The 21,071-nt window shown below is 36.6% G+C and overlaps 1 protein-coding gene across 2 annotated transcripts in view; it reads right to left on the bottom strand.

Moving 5' to 3' along the window:
- Window positions 1–5,882: 5,882 nt before the first annotated feature.
- LOC124157688 (putative sodium-coupled neutral amino acid transporter 11) overlaps window positions 5,883–21,071 on the bottom strand; it is a 52,936-nt gene continuing 37,747 nt past the window's right edge. For both annotated transcript variants that reach the window (XM_046532627.1, XM_046532628.1), the window contains 5 exons: window positions 16,545–16,803; window positions 15,427–15,497; window positions 13,237–13,398; window positions 10,041–10,321; window positions 5,883–7,956 (listed from right to left, as the gene is read on the bottom strand). In XM_046532627.1, coding sequence (XP_046388583.1) covers window positions 7,696–7,956; window positions 10,041–10,321; window positions 13,237–13,398; window positions 15,427–15,497; window positions 16,545–16,803 — 1,034 coding nt within the window. In that variant the 3' untranslated portion in view covers window positions 5,883–7,695. The remainder of the gene's footprint in view (window positions 7,957–10,040; window positions 10,322–13,236; window positions 13,399–15,426; window positions 15,498–16,544; window positions 16,804–21,071) is intronic.

A 21,071-nucleotide genomic window follows, 5' to 3' on the forward strand; every position in this document is an offset into this window, starting at 1 on the left:
CAAGTTTATTTTTCGGTCAAAAAATTTTGAAAAATATCAGGATGGTAGTAAGTAATAGTATATACATTTTAAAATTAAGAAAAATATGTATTGTACAAAAGTTAAAACTTTAGATATGGTTAAAAAACGAAAAATCGTGTTTCAATTTTTTTTGGGCTTCATTTCCATTGTTAGGGCCTGAAACTTTGGGGAAAAACATAATTTTGGATGCACTTTAAGTGAACATTTTTTATTTTTCAAAACATCTAGGGGACTTTTCACCATCTTAACTGGCTAGACCCTTTCCAATCCTTGTGGTGATAGGTGGTTCGATTTTTGGAGGGAGTCACTTAGTTATTCAAAGACCCTTGATTATGCCATTTGTTCCTCATTTTCTTCACTCTTTCTGGTTTTCTCCTCATTACTTGGTATCAAATAATGACAATATTGCTGACGTCCCACTAGTATCTTCTGGTTGTAAATCCTCTTAAGAAGTGTTTTCACCTGAGGTTGCATGTGAGATTGATTGAAAGTATACACCAAGCAATAAGGAGAAAAAAACAAAGTGAAAACATCGTCAGTATATTGCTAAAGTCTTATTCAATATTTTATCCATTGTTGAGCATAAATATTAGGGATGGATGGATCCAGGATTTTTTTCGAATTCGGATCGAATCCTTGATTTTCGCAGCCGGAACTTTTGGATCAGATATTTTTGGATCCAAATGTATTTTCAAATTCCTGCTATTAAACAAAGTAATTATTCGAGTTTATTCTGGGTACATACAAGCAAAGGATTGCTTTTTAGATTTTCATACACATTTTAATGTTTTTATAAATTAAAAATCATTTTTATAGGCTTTCAAGTTGTTTTTTAAAAACATCTTTACATGCTCAGGACCTAAACTGCTATGCTTGGGTTTGGAAACGAAAGTAGGAAAAATCTTCGGATAAACCACTGACCAGTGGCATAGCGAGAGGGGGAAGTCCAGGGGGTCTGGACCCCCAAAAATATAAAAACAATTACTTTCCTTCATCAAAGGAAACAAAATATTGAAAAATCATAAATTTACAATAGATTTATTTGAAGAATGAAGTTTTTTTTCGATTATGAAGGATGTTAAAATTAGTTTGAAACCCTCTACTTTGTAACCTGTTGTTTAAAAATTTTCCCCCCAGGTTTTGGATCCCCCATAACAAAATTCCTGGCTACCCCACTGCCATCGACTGAATTTGAATTTTCCTCACGCACGTGTCCCCCGAATTTTGTCACTTTCTCATCCCATACTGACTTGTGTTTCACCCGAAAATGCTTCAATATGGTGAGGTGGATTTAGCACTTCCTCACTATAATTTCACACCACAGTGCACACACATTGCATACATTGGTTCTCCTTATCTCAATAGAAATATTTCAACACAATGAAAGACATTTTTTTCAGTATATCATTACATTAGATTACAACTGCGCAATCAGCAACACAATTAACAGTATTTAAAAAAGCATTAACGTCATGTGAGACGAGGTGCTCAACCGCTCAGCATGAGGAAGGGGTGTGCAGCAGAAGCGCGTAAAGGAGAGGTGGAGGGGAAGGAGCACGCTCTCTCTGTATTTCCATCAACGAGGCTACAAATGAGGGAGTCAAGGACGAACAAGTCATGCTTTAATGGCGTCGTTGACTTCAAAGCGGGGCAAGCTATGTGATATATGCAGTTGGCGTATCCAATCCATCTCTGCTTGTTTGAGAGGTTAATGCTAAGCTAGTTTCTTTGAAAATTGTGCTGTTTGAACAATTTTACATATTAGTATAGTCTAATTGTAAATAGAAAACTTAGCGGCATTCATTTGGAGCTGAAAAAAAAACAAATATCATCAGAAATGCATCACGTTTGGTCTAATTCTTTTTTAAATCTTGTGGATGTCATCTAATTGTCGAACCTATTGAGACATCTTCGGGCCCAGAAAGTCATTCACCTAGCATTTGTTGTCTAGAAATGGAGAATTGAAGCAGGTAGGCCAAAAAAGGTCAGTTGGTGAGACTGGGTAGGGATGAAGCATGCTTCAATTGTTCTCGTGTAATTTGATATTTTCCTTAGAAGACAATAATTTATGGTCTACGTGATTTCGGAAACAAAAAAAAACAACAGAGGCGCGGGCTGATGGACAGCCGAGGGTGGTTTTCTGAAATCTCCGACGTATACGTTATATAGTATAGTTACTTCTGACGTTGATATTATCCTATGACGCTGAGATTCCCTCAATGATTGTTCAATCTCTTGGGAAGAGTCACACCATGTGCCAGTCATATTTTACCTTTTTTATTTTCCACAGCTGAAATTCTGCTAACCTCTGTGAGAGCTTTTAAACAAAATGGTTCATGGGTAGGACAAGAATCGCATGCGACGGCGCATTTGAAGAGACAATCGGAACTCTTTCTACCCTTTTGGGGCGTTGCATTCACTGAAGCTATTATTTAAAATTTCAGATCCATATCCAATGTCTTCCGTGACTTTGGATCCGATTTATCCGATGCAAGGCAATATCCGCGGATATTTGGATCCGAGGTATCCGATCTGACCAGCCCTAATAAATATCAACATTCTCAATGCTTTTGCCGGTAAATCCCTAGCCCCTATTCACCTCTCAGTTGAGGTTAATGCATCTTTCTGCATTCCATCTGATGGACAGTCAGGGATCTCAGACTGTGTATGGGTGAATTTTTATCAGCCTTTTCAACTAAAGCAAATGCATGCCATGATGAATCTGTCATATGAATCTGTCGAGTCTGTCTTGGTCAAGTACGGCCGCATAAGTTTCAATACAGCATGATCTGTAAAACGATCGCCAGGTTGATGAGAGTCGTCCTTGCCATGGTAATGAAATCCGTTTATCAAATAATTACTATCCTTATCCACTGCAAGCCTGTATTTTTGCCCATATTTATCAGTCTTGATAATGGCACTGCATAGACGTGTTATGGTAGAGCAAATTATTGCGATAGCAAATGATATTCCTGTCTTTGATGCCATGAACTGCGTGAATGGGCATCTAGCTTTGTTTGGAAACAACTGTTCGTCAAAGGTTATGTGTAGCCTAGGGTAGCCACCAGTAGCCCATGGTTCAACAGCATGGCCATCTCCTTCTCAGTTAAGGTCTTGAACGAGAAGGCGTCGTCGCTTTGAAGCCTAGCCAGCGCCCCTTCCACATCGGCGCACAACCTCATGACTACGTATAAGTTTCTTCTGTTCGATTGCCAGTTCTGATCCAGGTTCGTCTACAAACACAATGAGGAACACATCGCTAATACCGTACATAGTAGTAGATACAATAACTCAATCGTGTGTACATTCTAAGATGTTTATCTTTCGTAACTGAAGTACTACAATACAAACCAAACAAAGCTAGATGCCCATTCACGCAGTTCATGGCATCAAAGACAGACATGTCATTTACTATTGCAATAATTTGCTTTGGCGTAACACGTCTATGCAGAGCCATTATCAGGACCAAACTACTGATGTAAGTCGAGAAGCACGTCTCGACTGGTCATGACATGCCAGTGAGCCAGTCTGCCAAACTCTGCACCAGGCAGCCGAACACAGAGGCTCAGCAGAAGCCAACTGCATTGTTGCACGCATCACTACACTTGTGTTTCACGGCAAATAAGTGTCGTCGCGGTAAAATTTGGCTGGTTTCAAGGAAAATCATTCACAAATAGAGTGGAATATACTTGCCTCACAAGCAAATTAATTTTCTAAAAAATGATAAACAGCTGATATTTATTGAAATTATGTAAAAAATAAACAATCATGAAGGAAATGTACTGTTCTAAAATATTTAATATAAAATAGTTCTAATATAAAATTTGGATAGTAATAATCAAACCGCATCGCACGAAACACCTAAACCGAACGAAGAAATGATAAAATGTACTGGGTGTCAATTTGACACCCTCCGGCATTCAATGTAAATTTGAATTTTTAAGACGGAAAAAAGAGTGGGGGGGTATCCCTAACACTGTCGTCTTATTAAGCCCTGAAAATGATTAAAAGTCACGAAATATTTTATTGTACAACACTCTTTAAAGGCCAGCCTTGAAAAAAAATGTTTGCGCAGGGTGTCAAAATGACACCCTTCGGCATTCTAGTGTTAAATGAGTGGTCGCAATGAGCTGCCCTCCTCCTTTCCTATTTCATAATAGGAAATTCCATGGGAACCAGAGCTCTACTCTAAAAGCAAGTTTCTTTATATATAATCTGCCATCTTTAAGTACCTTAATTTAACACTTCATGTCTGCGAAAGATACATATTTTCATCAGTTCTATATAACCTGATCATGCCTGAATTCTTCCTCTCTGCTTCTCACAAATGGTAGAATCAAAAAATGACCCCATCCTATACCTGGTCATCATTTGTCTTTATTGGTGCTGGTTTTCCTTGGTGAGGCAGCTCGCAAGCTCAGTGGTAGCACATTCTAATCACAAGTTGTCCAAAGCCTTTAGCAAAAGGGCAAACTCAAAGCCAATGGGAGGGAAAGTTTCTGTTGTTTAAAAATGGTGCTTTTTCAAACTGAACATCATTGGCAATTTTGGTTCCTACAGGCATCAGCTATTCAGGGTTAAATTTTTCTCCACCCTGAATAGATATGGTGTTTAAAGTAAAGATAGTATAATTGCAATGATATTGAAATAGTATATTATTTAGTGTACTAACACAGTAATAAATCGTAGGTCTTTAATCAGCTTTCATTAATTTCTCTGCTGTGTGTTGCTATCTATGGGTTATGCGCTAAGAATTGGTAGCCTCTAAAAGACTCTCTTGGTTCTCAAAAATCATGTTAAAATGGATATAAGTGTGCAATCGTTGATGGTATTTGCGCTTGTGCCATCCATTCATAAGGGATTCTAATCATAGCAACACTCCCAAACCTCCTAACACCTTATTACCACATGATGCGTGGAAAATTAGGTTAAAAGTCATCATTCCCTACTTCTTCATAACTAATGGCATTTTATGTACATATTTTTAGTCTTATAGAATAGCCTTTAGCTTCGCCACCATTGTTCACCTTGGTTAGAACACCATATATATTCTGCGGGAACGTTTTTATATGTTTTGCACATTGACTGCGGCATTAACCCAAAATTTTTATTGCTACCTGGATATTTTGCACTCTGACACTTTCCCTCGTGGTAGGGGGTGTCTCCTGAACAGGAGGCCTTTTATGTACCGGCTGGCAGCCACAATCATAAACTCCTGCAGCCTAAGGGTTAAGGCTGTTGTTTTGGGGAGCAGTTCATTACTGTCCGGAGTTGGTTAAACAAGTGGATTCATCTATGAAAGAAATGCTGCAGTCGGATGCAACTGCTCACCTCCCGATGTATTTCCTGTAGTGCTTTTCTATTCCCATAAAAGGGATGTATCTCCATTGATCTTGAAAATGTAGCATAGCAAACCAGATCCACATCAGAGCAATCAAACTTCAATTGGGCAATTAGGAGAGAGAGAAGGTGGTAAGGATTATGTATTGGTTTTTGGGGAATGCCCCCAATATAATTGGGGGTTGGGCAGTGGGCACCCATGAGATTTATAGCTTTACTTCAGAGGGTCATATGCAATCAAAATGGTTACACACAGGGACGGATTAAGGTCATTTTTTTGGGAAGGGAAGGGAAGTTCATTACTTCTGTGATGCCTTGGTGATATGCAATACCTCAAAGTGACAATGCATCAGAGTTCTGACATGCAAAGGGTTTTTTACAGAACTTAAAGGGGGGTACAGATGCCCTCCCGCCTCTCTCTAATTTGTTACTGATCAGAAAAGGAAGGTAATGGTCAAACGTCTACAAGAATACTTTCTTTGCAGTTATTACAGAGCCTATTGAAATAAATCCCCCTCAGCTTCATGTTTAGTATAATGAAGAACACAAAAAATTTATTCTCAATAGAGAACAATATTCTACTGGAAATGATCGACCAACAATCTAATACCACTATTAATACACAAATTAGATTTAGGGAATGACTCATGTACAGTAATAAATCACTTTTTGACCCTGTGGAAAACCTTTGGTGCATTTAACATCAATATCATACAAGGACATGATAGGGCCTCATGTTCCTGAAAGTGACACAATTGATTTATTAATATTAATCTGCCATAAAATACCCAGCATCATACATCAAAAAACTCATTTCAGATCATTCACTGTTTCATCTTTATGGCAGAGGGTTGTAAAAGACACGATACAGTAACAATCACTAGAAATAGAGAACTAAGACATAAATACATTATCTAGTATGGCCAAATTAGAATTAAATTTTGAAATCAATGCTTATAATTAAGGTTAATATTGAAAATTGAAAACTATTACACCATAAATATATGTGTATCAATATTAACAAAAAAGTAGCATACCAACCGAAATGGTAATAAATGCTAATAAACACAACCCTTGGTTCGAGTTAAAAGGAGACTTTTCTTCCATATAATAACCAGCATTCAGAACAAAACAGTCTCATAAATTTTTGATGCAAGACGAAATGCTTTGACATGGATTACACATTTGTTATGAATGCCGAGAATCTACTTTCAGACATTCTCACACAACCACCAACGCAACCCCAGTAGCTAATATAGATAATTTGCATGGGCACTTGCTGTTACATCTGACTAGATTGATTTGGCTTGTATAAAAAAGTAGATTAGAATATGAATGCTAAACCACTAGGCAAGCATTGATGCACCAGATGTGCATGATCAAAATGGAAGAAATGAGAGAACACATCTAATTGGTACCATATCTGAAAAAATAGTGCATGTGTCTGAGATCCAACGTTCCAACTCCCTGACATCACCATGATATAATTTAGACATCACCATGACATAATTGTCAACAAAAAACATTTTTTCTAGGGAGACTACAATTGCATTCATTAGATTTATATAGTTAGAATAGCAATTTTTCATGCTTTCAATTAGCTCTATGAAGAAACGGATCCATTTGATTACACTACAATCATAGCAATAGTGATCATAAAAATATTGTAGGATGTATAGATTAAACAACTTCCATTGGTGCATTTCAAATTCAAAACTTTTACAATCAACATATATTCGTATTTGTTACGTTCAAGAGCAGTTCTCCTTCAGTCATACACACCAACATTCATTACATTATTAAAATAGACATCTTCAATGATAATATTCAATTACCATAGAATAAAACTCCAGACTAGAAACAAACAATACAAAAATAAAAATTTGCATAGACTCCTTGGCATTTCAAAAAATAGCTCATTAAACAAACACAGAGCAATACTGGCTTTACATCAGAAGTAAACCAGTGCACATCTTACAGATGGCACAAATTGGAGTACAAGAAGTGAATTATAAAATATACTCCACGATTTGCTTAAATATTTGGATGGAATAACAATTATAATTCACAATCTGATTCGAAAAACTATATATCTTAACATTAAATGAGTATTTGGTTGCTCGTACAGCCTTGATACAAAACCTGACTTTCTTTTTTCCACCCATTTTCAACACCTAACCACCACTCATACCTTTGACTTGACCAGATATTTTACAATTCACAAAGCAATATGTACGAAGAATATTTTTGACATGAATGTTCTGACATCTAAGGCAACATAGCTTCATACCTTTAGCCAGCATGCCGAGGATAGAATACTGAATTTTACACAATTCAATTTACCAATGTATAATTGGAGGTGGTGTTACTGGCAGAATCTTTGATACAGTAGGGCATGTCAATGCCATGGCTACATTGTGATGCTCTCTCAAAGTCAACAGCAATTGATACAACTCCCAGGATAGCAACTCCTATACCAAAAACAGCAGTAGCCAGTGCAGGTAGCTTTTGTGAACCCAATAAAGGTCCATCCTCCAACTTGCAATAAGTTAGTGCCGGCAATATGTAAGCAAGTGGAACAGCTGCCAGGACACCCTGTGCAAAAATAAATGGCAATTAGCCATAATTACTCTAATAAAATGCATTTTTTTATTAAAAAATAATAACACTGCAAATTAACCATTTGGTTACATCATGCAGGTTAGCAAAAACATTATACAATAAGCACACTTCTTCAGTAATATAATATGAGTCATTACCTAAACCATAGATTTCTTGAAACAACTTAATAATTCACTGGTGTGTAAGAGAATGAGTTAGTTCAGGGATCTCCAAATAAGGCTTTCATACGGCCAGCGCACTCATTTCAAGTAGCGTGCGATTCTCGCTTGTTTAACTCTGTGAGATGCCGCTAGGAGCATTGCAGCACTGTAGTGCATGTTAAAGTTGCCTTCAACTGTTCCTAAATAAGAAATACACCACCAGGTACTTCAGTAGACGTTGGTATTGAATATTTCAGTCATTGGCAAATTTGCTATCCGGCCCACGGGGCGATTTGGAACTAGGAATGTGACCCTTGTGGTCTAGTAAATTGGAGACCCCTGAGTTAGTTTATTGAGAATGATGCCACGCTACTGATCTTCAATCACAAGCTTAAATCCTGGAGTGACCCCAGAGCAACTCCACTAAATTATCCAAATCCAAAAAATGGATCATTTTATATTTTACAACTATTGGAAAATCACTGAAAACTAAAAGAGAGGAACTATTTCAACCCTAATCCCTTGCCCTAAATGCATGAGTTTATTGTTCAAATGAATACATATTCCACTTGAAGTCTACATCTGGGTCCTATCCATGGCACTAAACTTCAGTGGTCCACCTTCCTTTGTGTGCAGTCCACTTGGGACTTTTAAAAAAATCTAGACCTGATATTGGAAGAGATTTTTGTAGAGAAACTTTATCCTGCAGTGAATAAGTAAATATATGTATCTATAACTTAATATATGTGTTTCATTATAGGCACTGATCATCTCAGGCTGATTTTTTATCGAAAATTAATACTATTTTCATAGATTTTGTTCATTAAGTGTTATAAATATATATGTGTATCTTCTCCCTGGTGCATTTCTAATAATGCGTTTATAGGCACCTAATTTTACGACAACTCCCACTGAAATACTGTATCAAACTAAGAATAAGCCCAAAATAAAGGCAATTAGCATTTCATGGATCATCGAACAATATTACAAATGTAATGAACAACGTCCTTGAATACATACAATTATTCCTTTTGCTTGTGAATACAGAGCATGCTAATTGTGCATTTAATCCAAGTTCTCTATTTCTCATAACTCGCGGAATGTTCAATAAATGGTATTAACCTCTATTTCTCTTCCAAATTAATGAGGAGCAGATATGTACCTGGATTCAGAAACATACCAATCAAGGGTTCCAAAATTTCATTGCACTACGACAACTTCACCCACCCAATTCATCTGTGTGAAAATTTAGAGATCACGAAGAGCTCCAAGCACATGAGACGGAAATTTCAAGCATCATCAAAATCTTCCAAATCAATTTTAAGCTGAATTCCATTCACTGCCATGAATGCTGCAAAGACGGTACAATGTGGGGAGGGAAAATTATAGTGGACTGATGTTTCCAATGTGCATCAATCACTCAAATCTACTAGTGAAGGTGTCCTGCCCCTCTCCCCTGAAGTGGGTTCTAAAGTCTCTTAAAACTTGTCCATTACCACAGCAGTGTTTTAACTGAAAATTGTAAACTGTTGTGAAACCTGTGCTTTATGTTCATTCCAATAAAAACATGCTTTCTTTATGCTGATTCACTCAATCAATCAGTGATTCTACCCAATTGTTGGTTATGCTAATTATACAATCCAACCTAATACATATTTTAAATGGAATACTGTCTATTCCTCATTGAGAGATTTACAATTTTTGTTATTACACATTAGGTATCCATATAAAGTGTCACAGGAACTGGCTCAAGTGTAGTGCATTTAATTAATGGGAGGTAGGAAAATTAGAACCTCCACAATCCCTCCTTGAACCGTTTGTGATTGAAAAAAAGAAGCAATCCCTAGGTCACTCAATTAAATTAGCCTAAGTATGCTACAAGAGTTATCACTAACATATAATGAATATTCAACTCACATTCAACTCGAGGACTATTCCTAGGCAATCAGTTGTCATGGAGAGGAGGTATGTCAGTAATAATAGGGCCAGAGTAACTGATACATGCCAAGCTTGAGAAGCTTCAGCTAAAGGAATTATTCGATGTCCCAGTGTTGACAATGCAGGTAATAGAACAGATGTGATCACGTCCCTGGTGACAAAACACTCAATAGGAAAAGTAAGAAGTATTGTGGCACAAAAGAGTACTCGAGCAACATTCATTAAGTCATCATCCCAGCAGTAATTTTCAAGTAGATCACCTGAAAAATAACAAAAAGAACATTAAGAAAAAAGACAAGAGAGTACCCAAGTAACATTTTTGGTTGGCCCTCTGTTGGCAGATGGTGGGACACTGCGGTTGGCCCATGGTATGATTTGGCCACCTCGCCAACCGTATCCCAACCAACGATTCCCCAACGATGGGCCAACAGAGCATTACAGTCGGGCCTTCGTATTCCCAACCCAAGGCCAACAAATCTCCAACGATACACCGTTGGCCCTTTTAAATTCTGCCATCCGTTTCCCAACAAAAGCTATATTTTACTGGCATTTCTCATTTTTATAGAATGAGAGTTAAATTAATTTACCTTCTCACTTGATACGATACCGGTAGATAGAATCTTTACCTTTAACTCCCTATAAATGAAAATGAAATTAAATACATAAACAATCAATGCTATTGGACAAAGTAAGGTTACAGTGGTTAAAAGTGGAAAACAAAAAATCAATATCAGTTCAGAAGGTCCCCAACTTTTATTTTCACAAATTAGGACAATTTTTATTAGGACAAAATTAGGAAAATTTCAACAGCACTTTTCCACATTACAATATGGCACACACAAAAACTGTCCATCTTCTTTGTAGGGCAACAAAACACACTTAGATAAAATCTGGGTGGACTGCAATTTGCATCCAGGTACTAATTTTTTTCATTAAATATACCAATGGTACCACTTCTAAGAGGTAATTCAAAGAAATCCTCCTTAATTTCAAACATGTCACACTGCAAGATATACACCCCTGAGTTATTTGATTCAATTGCCTTCACAATTCCTAGTCTCTGGTCTTCGGTAACAAAATTGTTAAGTTTAGTCCATTTTACTTAATTGGATTAATAAGTGCAAGATTTAGGGATATTAATAGGAATCACAGAAACACTGATTGAGTATAATAGTTGATGTATTTTCCATAAAATAATAATTGTGCAGTTGTTATTTAGGTTTACTCATACAAATTCAATCTCATTCTCTTCAGAGAGGACTAAATCACTCACTTTGTCCATTGAAACACTGTTTTCATTAAAAAAATTCCACTTATACTAGATATGCCACAATCTGAAAAAATATACATATCGATCTATCTAAATTAATGATGAAAAGTTTAAAATTCCACGAAACTATCTGTTTAAGGTAACATGATTTTAGGAATGCCAGTTTTGTAAGACTTACCAAATGAGGTCAATGCCTTATTTTTATTAGAAGCACTCGACTTATTTTATTTAACTGCTATCACAAAGACAAAGCCCTAACAACCAAACAAGTCTTGGTTGTTAGGTTGCTAGGGAAACATGTGAACCGTATCCTGCAACGTATGCAATTGAGGTATACATCGTGCTTATTCACGGCCCATATCGAACTTCCATCGGTTAAGTTAGACTCGAAACAGACAGATCTTATAAGTCTACAATTTTTCATGTGTCCTCCGGGATATATATACTAACAAGTCGTATTAAAGAAGCCTCCGCTTCTTGGAACCATTTATGTCAAATACCATGCTGAAAACACCAGAAAATTAGCAGAACATTACTTAAAAAAGAGTTATACATAATTTCCAAAAATTATCTTATAATATATTCTTAAAAAATTATCTTAAAATAATTATTCTGCCTGCACATAGTCAGTAGCACTGACTGTCAAAGCAAGCGATTATGCCATCCCTATTTTTTAATGAATAGATGCTACCGATCCGATAACCATTTAATACGATAAATCGATTACAATGGAACTTCGCCCATCTCTACGTTGAAGATCTTTTCGGAATTTTGTTTGCAGCTCTCATGGCGGAAATTGAGGAAATGGTATGATGTCCCAACGGTGGCCCAATGATAATCCATTTCGTAGGGCCATCGTTGGGGATTTCCGTTGGGCCAACAGCATAAACCGTTTCGTTGGGCCGACGAACAATATCTGCGTTGGGCCAACAGCGGAATTTGGTAGGCATATATCCACCCACAATGAGCCAACCGTGACTACGGTTCCCCAACCGAGGCCCAACGGTCAATGTTACTTGGGTAGAAAAATCATCATTTAAGAACATATGAAGACAGTTTCTAAAAATAGTGTGACATCCTACAATGACTTGAGACTCAAAAATATCCATAAATGTTCCAATAGAATACTTCTCCATCATCATCCTAGCTAATGAACTATTCCAATAGCTCAGAAGTCAATTGAAACGTCACCAAAAATTCAGGACTTGACCCCATCAGAAACCTGAGAAAAAAAACCTAACGGGTTGCCTGTACTGATAATATGCTGCCACATCACACTAAAATCCATTTATTTCATTGAATGAAATGCAATGTACTAAAAATATACAGTCAAGCACTGACTATCATATTTTGGTTAACCATTCATTGATACATAATTTGTATATCCGTTCCTCACCCAGTCTCCCAACCACTTCCCTAGTCTACTTTTTCTAATCTCTCATTCCTCTCTCAAAGCAACCATCATTCCAATGAAATAGGTAGAAAAGATGGAGAGGAAGCATAAGAAATCTAAGCCTAATCTACAGGAAAAATGATCAAAAATCATTCAGAGGATAATCCGCCTTCTTTTGTTGTACCTATTGGCTTGAACCTTCATTAATATGGATGATCAATATTTACGGTAAATCTTTTTAAAAATATATTTGTAGTACCAGAATATGCACAAAATAAATGGCAAACAAATTATTCTTTTTAGTTTAAAAAATGCCATTAAGGATTTTACATTGCAAAATAACTGGCTCAACATTACTACCCAATAATGAGTTGAAATAGCTGGTGAAATAATTCACTAAAAGTTTATGACTTTCAACAGGAAATGATGCCACATTTCCTGTACAATAGATGAGGATTAACAAATTCTGAAATACACAATAGCCTATGCAGTGGTAATTTATCACAACTCACCTTGTGAAAGCCCTGTGAATGTTGCGTATCCAACTACACCAAATGTTAACGATACAATAAAAGCTGTCGCAACTGAAGCATGAGTCACTTTGTCCCATCGACTTTGATCGGCACCTTCAATGGACTCATAAAGTAGGAAGGTATTGTGATGACACATGAAAGCTGAAAATAATATCAATAATATATAGAAACCACTTACTCATAAGTCATAAGCCATTAACAAGGCCACAAATATAAACCAACTCTACACAGAAAACTTTTTTAATAATAAAAATAATTATCTACAAGGCAATATAGATAAACCTATATTGCCATTAACCTAATTTGTTATTCCTATAATGTTTTCATGCTGCAGCATAATTCAATCCTATGGTATGCTTTACATCAATTGTCTAAAATCATTTATTAATACACTCACCAATTAAGAGACCACCCCCTTATAAAACAGGATATTACAGGACTGACTGTAGAGTCCGCAAGGTTCATAGTATTTATTACATCTATCCAAAGACAACGCATCAATCATTTTTCATTGGAACCATAGGAGGTCACTTAATACAGGATTCACTGTACATGAATTTTCCATAAAAAGATCATTTTTTATTAAAATTCCTATTGCCATAGCATGAGGCATAAATGGATTCTTTTCAGGAATGCCTATTAGAATTTTCACATAAATACCAAAACATCATCATGGTTTTGTTGATTAAGCATTATCGTCAAGAGAAAAAGTATGCTTCTAACTCCCTAATTGATATTGTAACCGTCGCCATTTGGCCGGTGACATTACGGGTTGAATGAACGCTTTGAGAGAGGGAGAGCCTTACCTCATGGTCAAGCAGCTGAGGTTTATTTTTTTGTGTGTCTGTGTGGATTGTTCCTCTGTGCGAGCGAACAATGTGAGCATGATTCATTTTTTCCTCTCCCACCTTCAATTTCCAGTTTCCCGAGTCCCAGTGTTGTGAAATGAACTAAGACATTTCCCCCCCCCTTTTCCCCCACGGTGATGCGGCTCGAGAGAGCATCCGTCTTCGAACCCTCCCACTGCCCCCACCCCAGGTACACCACCCCGACTTTTGGGGATAAAAACCCTGCGAGAGTGGCCGCCGAGAGGAGAACGAGTCGGGTCATACGGTCACGCTGGGCGTAAGATTGCCAAGCTAAAGAAAGAAGTCGGCCTGGTTTTGTTGAAGTGTTGTTGGCAAGTACACATCCGGAGGAGATATATCGAGAAGTGGCGAGGGTGGACGGGCTAAATTGAAGCGCGACAGGAGAAAGGAGACTGACGGTAATGTTCCATCACCAAAGGAAAGCCGTCCCACACTACCCCATCACGGAGACACGACGGAAGGCAACAGCCCTCACCAGGAGCCGCAAAAAGCAGAAACTCAGCCTCAGCATTGACGCGACCCGGATCTGATAAGTACTACTGCCCTTGCCCCAAACCACGAACTAAGACATTTCCCCCCCCCCCCCCTCCCCAAGTTAAGAAGATTCCGCACCAGTGTCCCTGTGACCAGTGTCGTATACGAACCCCAAAACTGAACCCCAAATTGTGCCCCCCCATTCAGTGCAGAAGAGTCCCCCCCCACCCCAATCTTTATTGTTCCGAGTCCCCCAATTCCCCCCCTCGGTGTGCGAGTGTGTATGTGTGTATTACCTAGTTTGTAAGGACAGGGTACGTTTTTCTTTTGATTATATTGCCATTTAACTATGTGATCAGATGGTGCAAGATGAACTGAACTGGCAAGAATAATTTGTTTCACTAGTGTTTGCTCAGTTTTCTTTTGATGTTATATTCAGTCGATTCTCGCATATGCCCACAAGGAAGCGGCAATCTGATATATGGTTATGTACTTACGAGTATTTGCTGTTTTCATTAAATTTGTGTTAAACGAAGGATTTGTAGAAGGCTCTCCTCCTTTCAAGCGCACCGATCACCAAGAGGTCACTCATACGTTCCTTTCCGTTCCTGTGCACCTTTCTCTCCCGAAAAAAATCCCTTCCCCTTTTCTTGTCCACCCCCAATCCCTCCCACTCTCCCCTTGACCCGTGACGAGAGGATAAAATATACCTATATACCTACCAATAGGTCAGGGATGAAAAGGAAATGGAGAGAGAACAGATTTTTTTCAAGTACATGGTTCATTACTACAGGAAAAAATGAGAAAATTAAATTAGCTATCTTACCAAATGCCATAATTCCAATGGCAGGAACTATTCCCGTATTTGCAAACTGCCAAGCATCATCAGTAGTAGGTCTGGAATGAATAACAGGGAAAAAATAATTCCTCAAAGTCAGAAACAAATGAAAAAAAACAGAAAACAAGTATCCTAATTAACCTTATCCTAATACATCCATCTTATATTAGTATCATGATAAATTAAATGGAAAGTTATTATATTCAAGTAAACATGCAAAAATAAAGGTAATGTTTCCAAAAAAAATATTTAATAATTTAACTGGCCATGGTTCCAGCAGATTGCAATTATCAAGTATTATAGAAAATTGATTGCAATTTTAATTTTGTAATCAATGCCTAGGTATAATGACACAAGGATATGAAACCTTGATCAGTTAACATTATTGAATATATTGTGTTGAAAAGTTACAAGTGTATCTACTATTTGAAAATGGAGATCACCTCTCTCAAAGATTCAGAGCTGAAATTTCATCAAAACTCAATTGGCTCAATGAGTATCTTTAATGATCGTAAACAGTGGTGTAAACAGGAATTTTGTTTGCGGCGGGGGAGGCCAGGGTCTGGGGGAAAATTTTTGAAAAACAGGGTTCTTACAATACAGGGTTTTCGATTTTAACACTATTCACAATCGAAAAAAAAATTCTTTTTTCAAATAGGTAAATCTTTCGTAAATTCATGATTTTTTCAATATTTTGTTTTCTTTTATGATGAAGCAATGTAATTGTGTTTTTTTACTCCGAGGGGGAAAGGTAGGGCCAGACCCCCCCCCCCTCCCCGTGCTCCTTCACCTCACTACGCCACTGATTGCAAGTATCCTAAGAAGTGATCATTTTTAGAAAAATAAAAATCTGATGAAAAATTAATGTGATGCATTAAAATAAATAGACTGACTACAATTCTAATTGAGTCAATCTTATAAAATGATGCAGGGTAAAAGTTAACATATAAATTCAGATAAAAATCCATAAATGTTTGGGTCTCACTATTTTCGTTGGATCTTCCAACATCTTGTTTAAGTTCCCCGATTAACTTATTAGCGCATCACAACATCACTACTTACTAAAAGTTAGCATGCTTAAGATGATATTGCAAGCCATCACTCACACAATGGTATTCATTGTTCCTTCCCGCACAAAAAGGCAAATAAGGATGAAGAGGACACAGCCGAGGGAGAGCAAAGATGCTCTCGCCAGACGAGCCACATCTCTACATAAGCACAGTGGCCCAGTCACAGTGATGGTTGCGATGGCAACCAAAACTTCACGATGTGCAAAAAATGTCAACGTGGACTCTTCTTCACCCAGAGCACGAGCCACCACTTTTGTCAGTGTGTCCCCAACAATAATGTTATAGCTAACCATTGCTGAGAGCAAAAGGGAAAATTAATTAAAACACATTAATTGTATGGTAACAACTACATTTAAATGTAACTGCAGAAATGAGACCACAAAAAACATCAAATATAGCATAAAAACTTCAAATGAGGATAATTGTTGGCAAAAATTTACAGGAAATGTGAGTGAGAATAACATTACATGCACATTCAATCATAACTCAATGATATTTGATAGCATATGTAATTTAATAATAGCATGGCTGCATACAGGTAAAACTTTTTCTAATTCTTAACTATTTTTATGTTAAGATTTATTTTTGGGAATTTCAGGATAAGCACAAAAAAGGCAGAAAATAAATTCTGATAATGGATGATCATAGTATGATGACTAGTGATGCATTCTTTATTCAGTTTAAATACTTGCCATTAACCCTTTCTTTACCATATTTAATTCACCCAGCAGAAATCCCCTAAATATTTAGCTGAAAATAATAGAATATAGATTATGGTGAAAAGAATAGGAGGGATAATTATCTCATGTATATTATTTATGAGTTTATAAACTTTTAGTCAAACTTAAGGGGTCAATCATATTTATTTAAAATATAACAATGCTTTATAGTCTGCATACCATAGAATGGCGCATGGGCCTGCCGATAACCTGAGTTGGTCCCATAGTCTTTATGGTCGGTCCTTTAATTCCTCCCCCCCGGCGCTTGCAGACCGACTCAGGTTGCTGGTGGGCCCTTGTGCCACCCTACGGTATACAGACTATAGTTTGCATACATTTTCTAATAACTGTTCACAAGTTCACAAACATATGCCCAAAAATATATTTAAATATTTTTACTCAAATTTTATGGTTGCAGAATCAACGGACATTGTACATCCATGCCAGTAATCATTACTCCTATACATGACTGTTTAAAAGTTTATGTGACCCTTTAAAACATAATCTGGTTGAAATTCAGATGATACATAAGAATATGGTAACAATATAACTGATGAAAACACATCTTTTCATGCCTAATCATACATTCATTACCACAGTGTATTATCAGAGTAGACTACATAATTCCTCACCTTTGTACCAAAATTCCCATGTAAAAGCTGATTCATACATTGCACCATCACTCAATGATTAATTTTAGGGAAAAACTAAAACGTCCACCATAAAAATTGGACATCAACTTGGGCAAGTAGCTATTATTAAATTCGTGTGAATTCCTTATTCAGCTTTAAGTACACCTTTAATCAAGTGGAAGTAAAAATACACAGTGCAGAGGTACCTTCAGGTATGAGTGCCCAAACATACAAGATATTTGGGATACAAGCTGTCGAACGAGAGAAATTTTTCTTTGAAATACAAGTGAAATTTGAGATACAAGGAACAGCCAACTGCAGAGTTGCACATGGCAGAAAAGGTAAGACCAGCAAAGAGAAAAGCAGTGACCAAAATAAAGCATAAAGTAGCATTTATGTTGTGTGTAAGTTGCATTTAGGGGACCAAAATACAAATTGACAACATAAAACTAGTTTTTATTTCTTTACATTCTCTTTTATTGTGTTTTTTTTAATATTCGTCATTTAAAAATACATTTTTCTTATTCAAAAAAAAAAAAACAAAAACAATAGAGATAGCATTTTTATGACTGGAATGGATTAATGAAATTTCAATTAATTTCAATGGGGAAAACTGCTGTGCAGTATGAACAAATTGACATACGAGCAAGGTGTCAGATCAAATTAAACTCTTATCTCAAGGTATCACTGCATAAAAATTCACTTTTTTCAATCTTTCACATTCCATTTCTCATAGCCTTAGATGGCCACACAAATAACCAAAAATGAAGAGCTCATATTGTAAGCAACACCTTCTCATTAACTCCCAGGTTCAGATTAACACACTTGGAGACCTCTAAGTAGGACAAGAGGTAAAACCTAACATTATAGGGGAAGAAATTCACCATAGAAGATACTGAAAAAAATATTGTGGCACCTCAAAAGCCTTGTAGGATATAAGAAACTGCCTTTTTTGAATGATATTCATAATCCAGCAAAATGTACACCAATCTTAAGAAGTAGCACTGGCTTAAATGAACATTAGGCAACAAGTTTAGAAAATTTCACATGAACATATAGATATATTATGCTGGTTTCTACAACAACAATCTAGGTGTCCTTTACTTACATCAAAAATTTGCTAAATATGTGTAATTCCAATTATAAATGACAAGCAATAGTGCATAATTTGCACAAAGTAATTTAAGCTACGGTGTGAAATAATAAACAATGAGAATTTTTACTACAGATTGTGAATTGGCTAATGTAAAAGTGCATAGTACCTGCCAAAAATAAAGCATTACAATGAATCAATAACTAGAACACCAAAAACTACATGCCTTTAGCAATTTTCCTATTAAATACATAAGCACATAAACATCAATGCCTACAATTTAGGACCCACTTTTTTACATTAACATTTTATGTTGCCTTCGGCAATACATACATACATTTTTGGGGTCTAGCTAAGAAGAGTACAAAACATTTCCCACTGTTTGGATCATAATGCATTTGAAAAAATATCACTAAGTGCTAAGGTATGGATACTGAATCACATGAAATGGTGCGGCTATCAAAAGAGAAATGCTACAATACATGGATCAAAGATAGAGGGATACATTTGAAAAGGGAAAAAGGTGCTCCTAGTTGATCTGAGAACTGTAGAATAGATATTGGTCTAGCATTGGAATTTTAAATTTAAGGATGGCTGAATACTCTACCACTAAATCAAAAAAACTTTAACTTAGGAGAATTTTAAAATGGGAAGTGTGGATGGGAAACCAAAACTGGCAATAAAATGAAATAGCCAACTTACCACATAAGAGACAAAAACATCTGTTTGGGCCGAACAGTCATTTCCTCAGTACCCTCAAATCAACTCAATAAAATACAAGATAATGTGTATCAGGCTAACTTAATAGAAATGCAATTTCAAACTATTGAAGTTTATTGCTTTGCTAAATTAGAAGGATCACATTCCACTTCTTTACTCAACCCTATTTCAAAGCTATGAACCCATGTAATGATAATCATTTTTCACATAAATGGTTTAATCTAAAGACACTAAATTATCACCTCCTTCTTTTAAAAAGTAAAAGCCTGATTGAAGATGATCTTAGGCTCAAGTAGGGATTATTTGATTCATCAAAGAGATTAAATGGCAAGTAGATCCTCCACCACAAAACAGGTCAGTAGCCTGAAATTTGCTTTGAGGGAGGGGTACTTGGGTGATATACAAGTTTCTTTTAACAGTAATTGTTGTCAATTAGCACGCATCAGAAAACCATTTACAAATAATATCTAAATTTTTCTCACTTAGTGCTATCATCGCTTGCTGCCCATAGGCATTTGACTCCAAAATTCACCAGAATTTTTTTAAATTATACACATAAGGGCTCCGGCAACAGTGTTAATTGAAAAGAAGATTTAATGATCTATAACTTTCCTCAAAGTGATTTGGAGGCAGTGATAATGAAATGTAACTGTATCAAAAAATGGAGCGTCAGAGGATAGGTGCCTCTGGGCTAATGGCCTTCTCAGCAGGTGTATTGTAGGCATTCACAACAGCAGTAAAAATTTGATGGAGGAAGTGGGTAGAGGGCTGAAGCCCTCAAATCCTCCCCTCTCCCCTTCTGGCTATGCATCTGCCACCTAATAACTGACTTATTGAAGCATGGTTTATGCACAACTTGCTTTTTGATAATTTTTCTGAAATGCCCTCACCATGACGAAGAGCACAGCGCAATTCAAGTATGTATTCCCAATAGTTTAAAATAGCTTGTTCATGCTCATAAGGAATAACACTAACGAGTTATGAATTCAATCAACTAGCATGTCACCAGGAATACAAAATGCAGTAAAAAGAAATAATTAAATTTTATTTTTCTGTGAAATTCAGACCACTTTACCACCAGTGCCATGAATGGCAACTATTTTAAAGGTATGTAAAACCACCGTGGATGAGAACATTTAGCAACTGAGTGGAAAACATTCTTATGTAATATTCTTGAAATAAACCTTAAATGAGGGTCATTTTAAGGTTGGATTTTACTCATTTCCAATAAAGTTAGCTACAACAGCCCATAGTTACTGGTGAAACACCCATTGTCACCAAGAGTAAGAAAAGTAGACCACTGTGGTCCAGGGCAGGCTTTCACAGCAATCAGAAGGTGCTTGGAAACTAATTGTGAACCACCTTATTTGAAATCACTGAAGTTGGTTTGAATAAGCAG

Source organism: Ischnura elegans, chromosome 4, assembly GCF_921293095.1.
Source record: "Ischnura elegans chromosome 4, ioIscEleg1.1, whole genome shotgun sequence".
Lineage (NCBI taxonomy): Eukaryota > Metazoa > Arthropoda > Insecta > Odonata > Coenagrionidae > Ischnura > Ischnura elegans.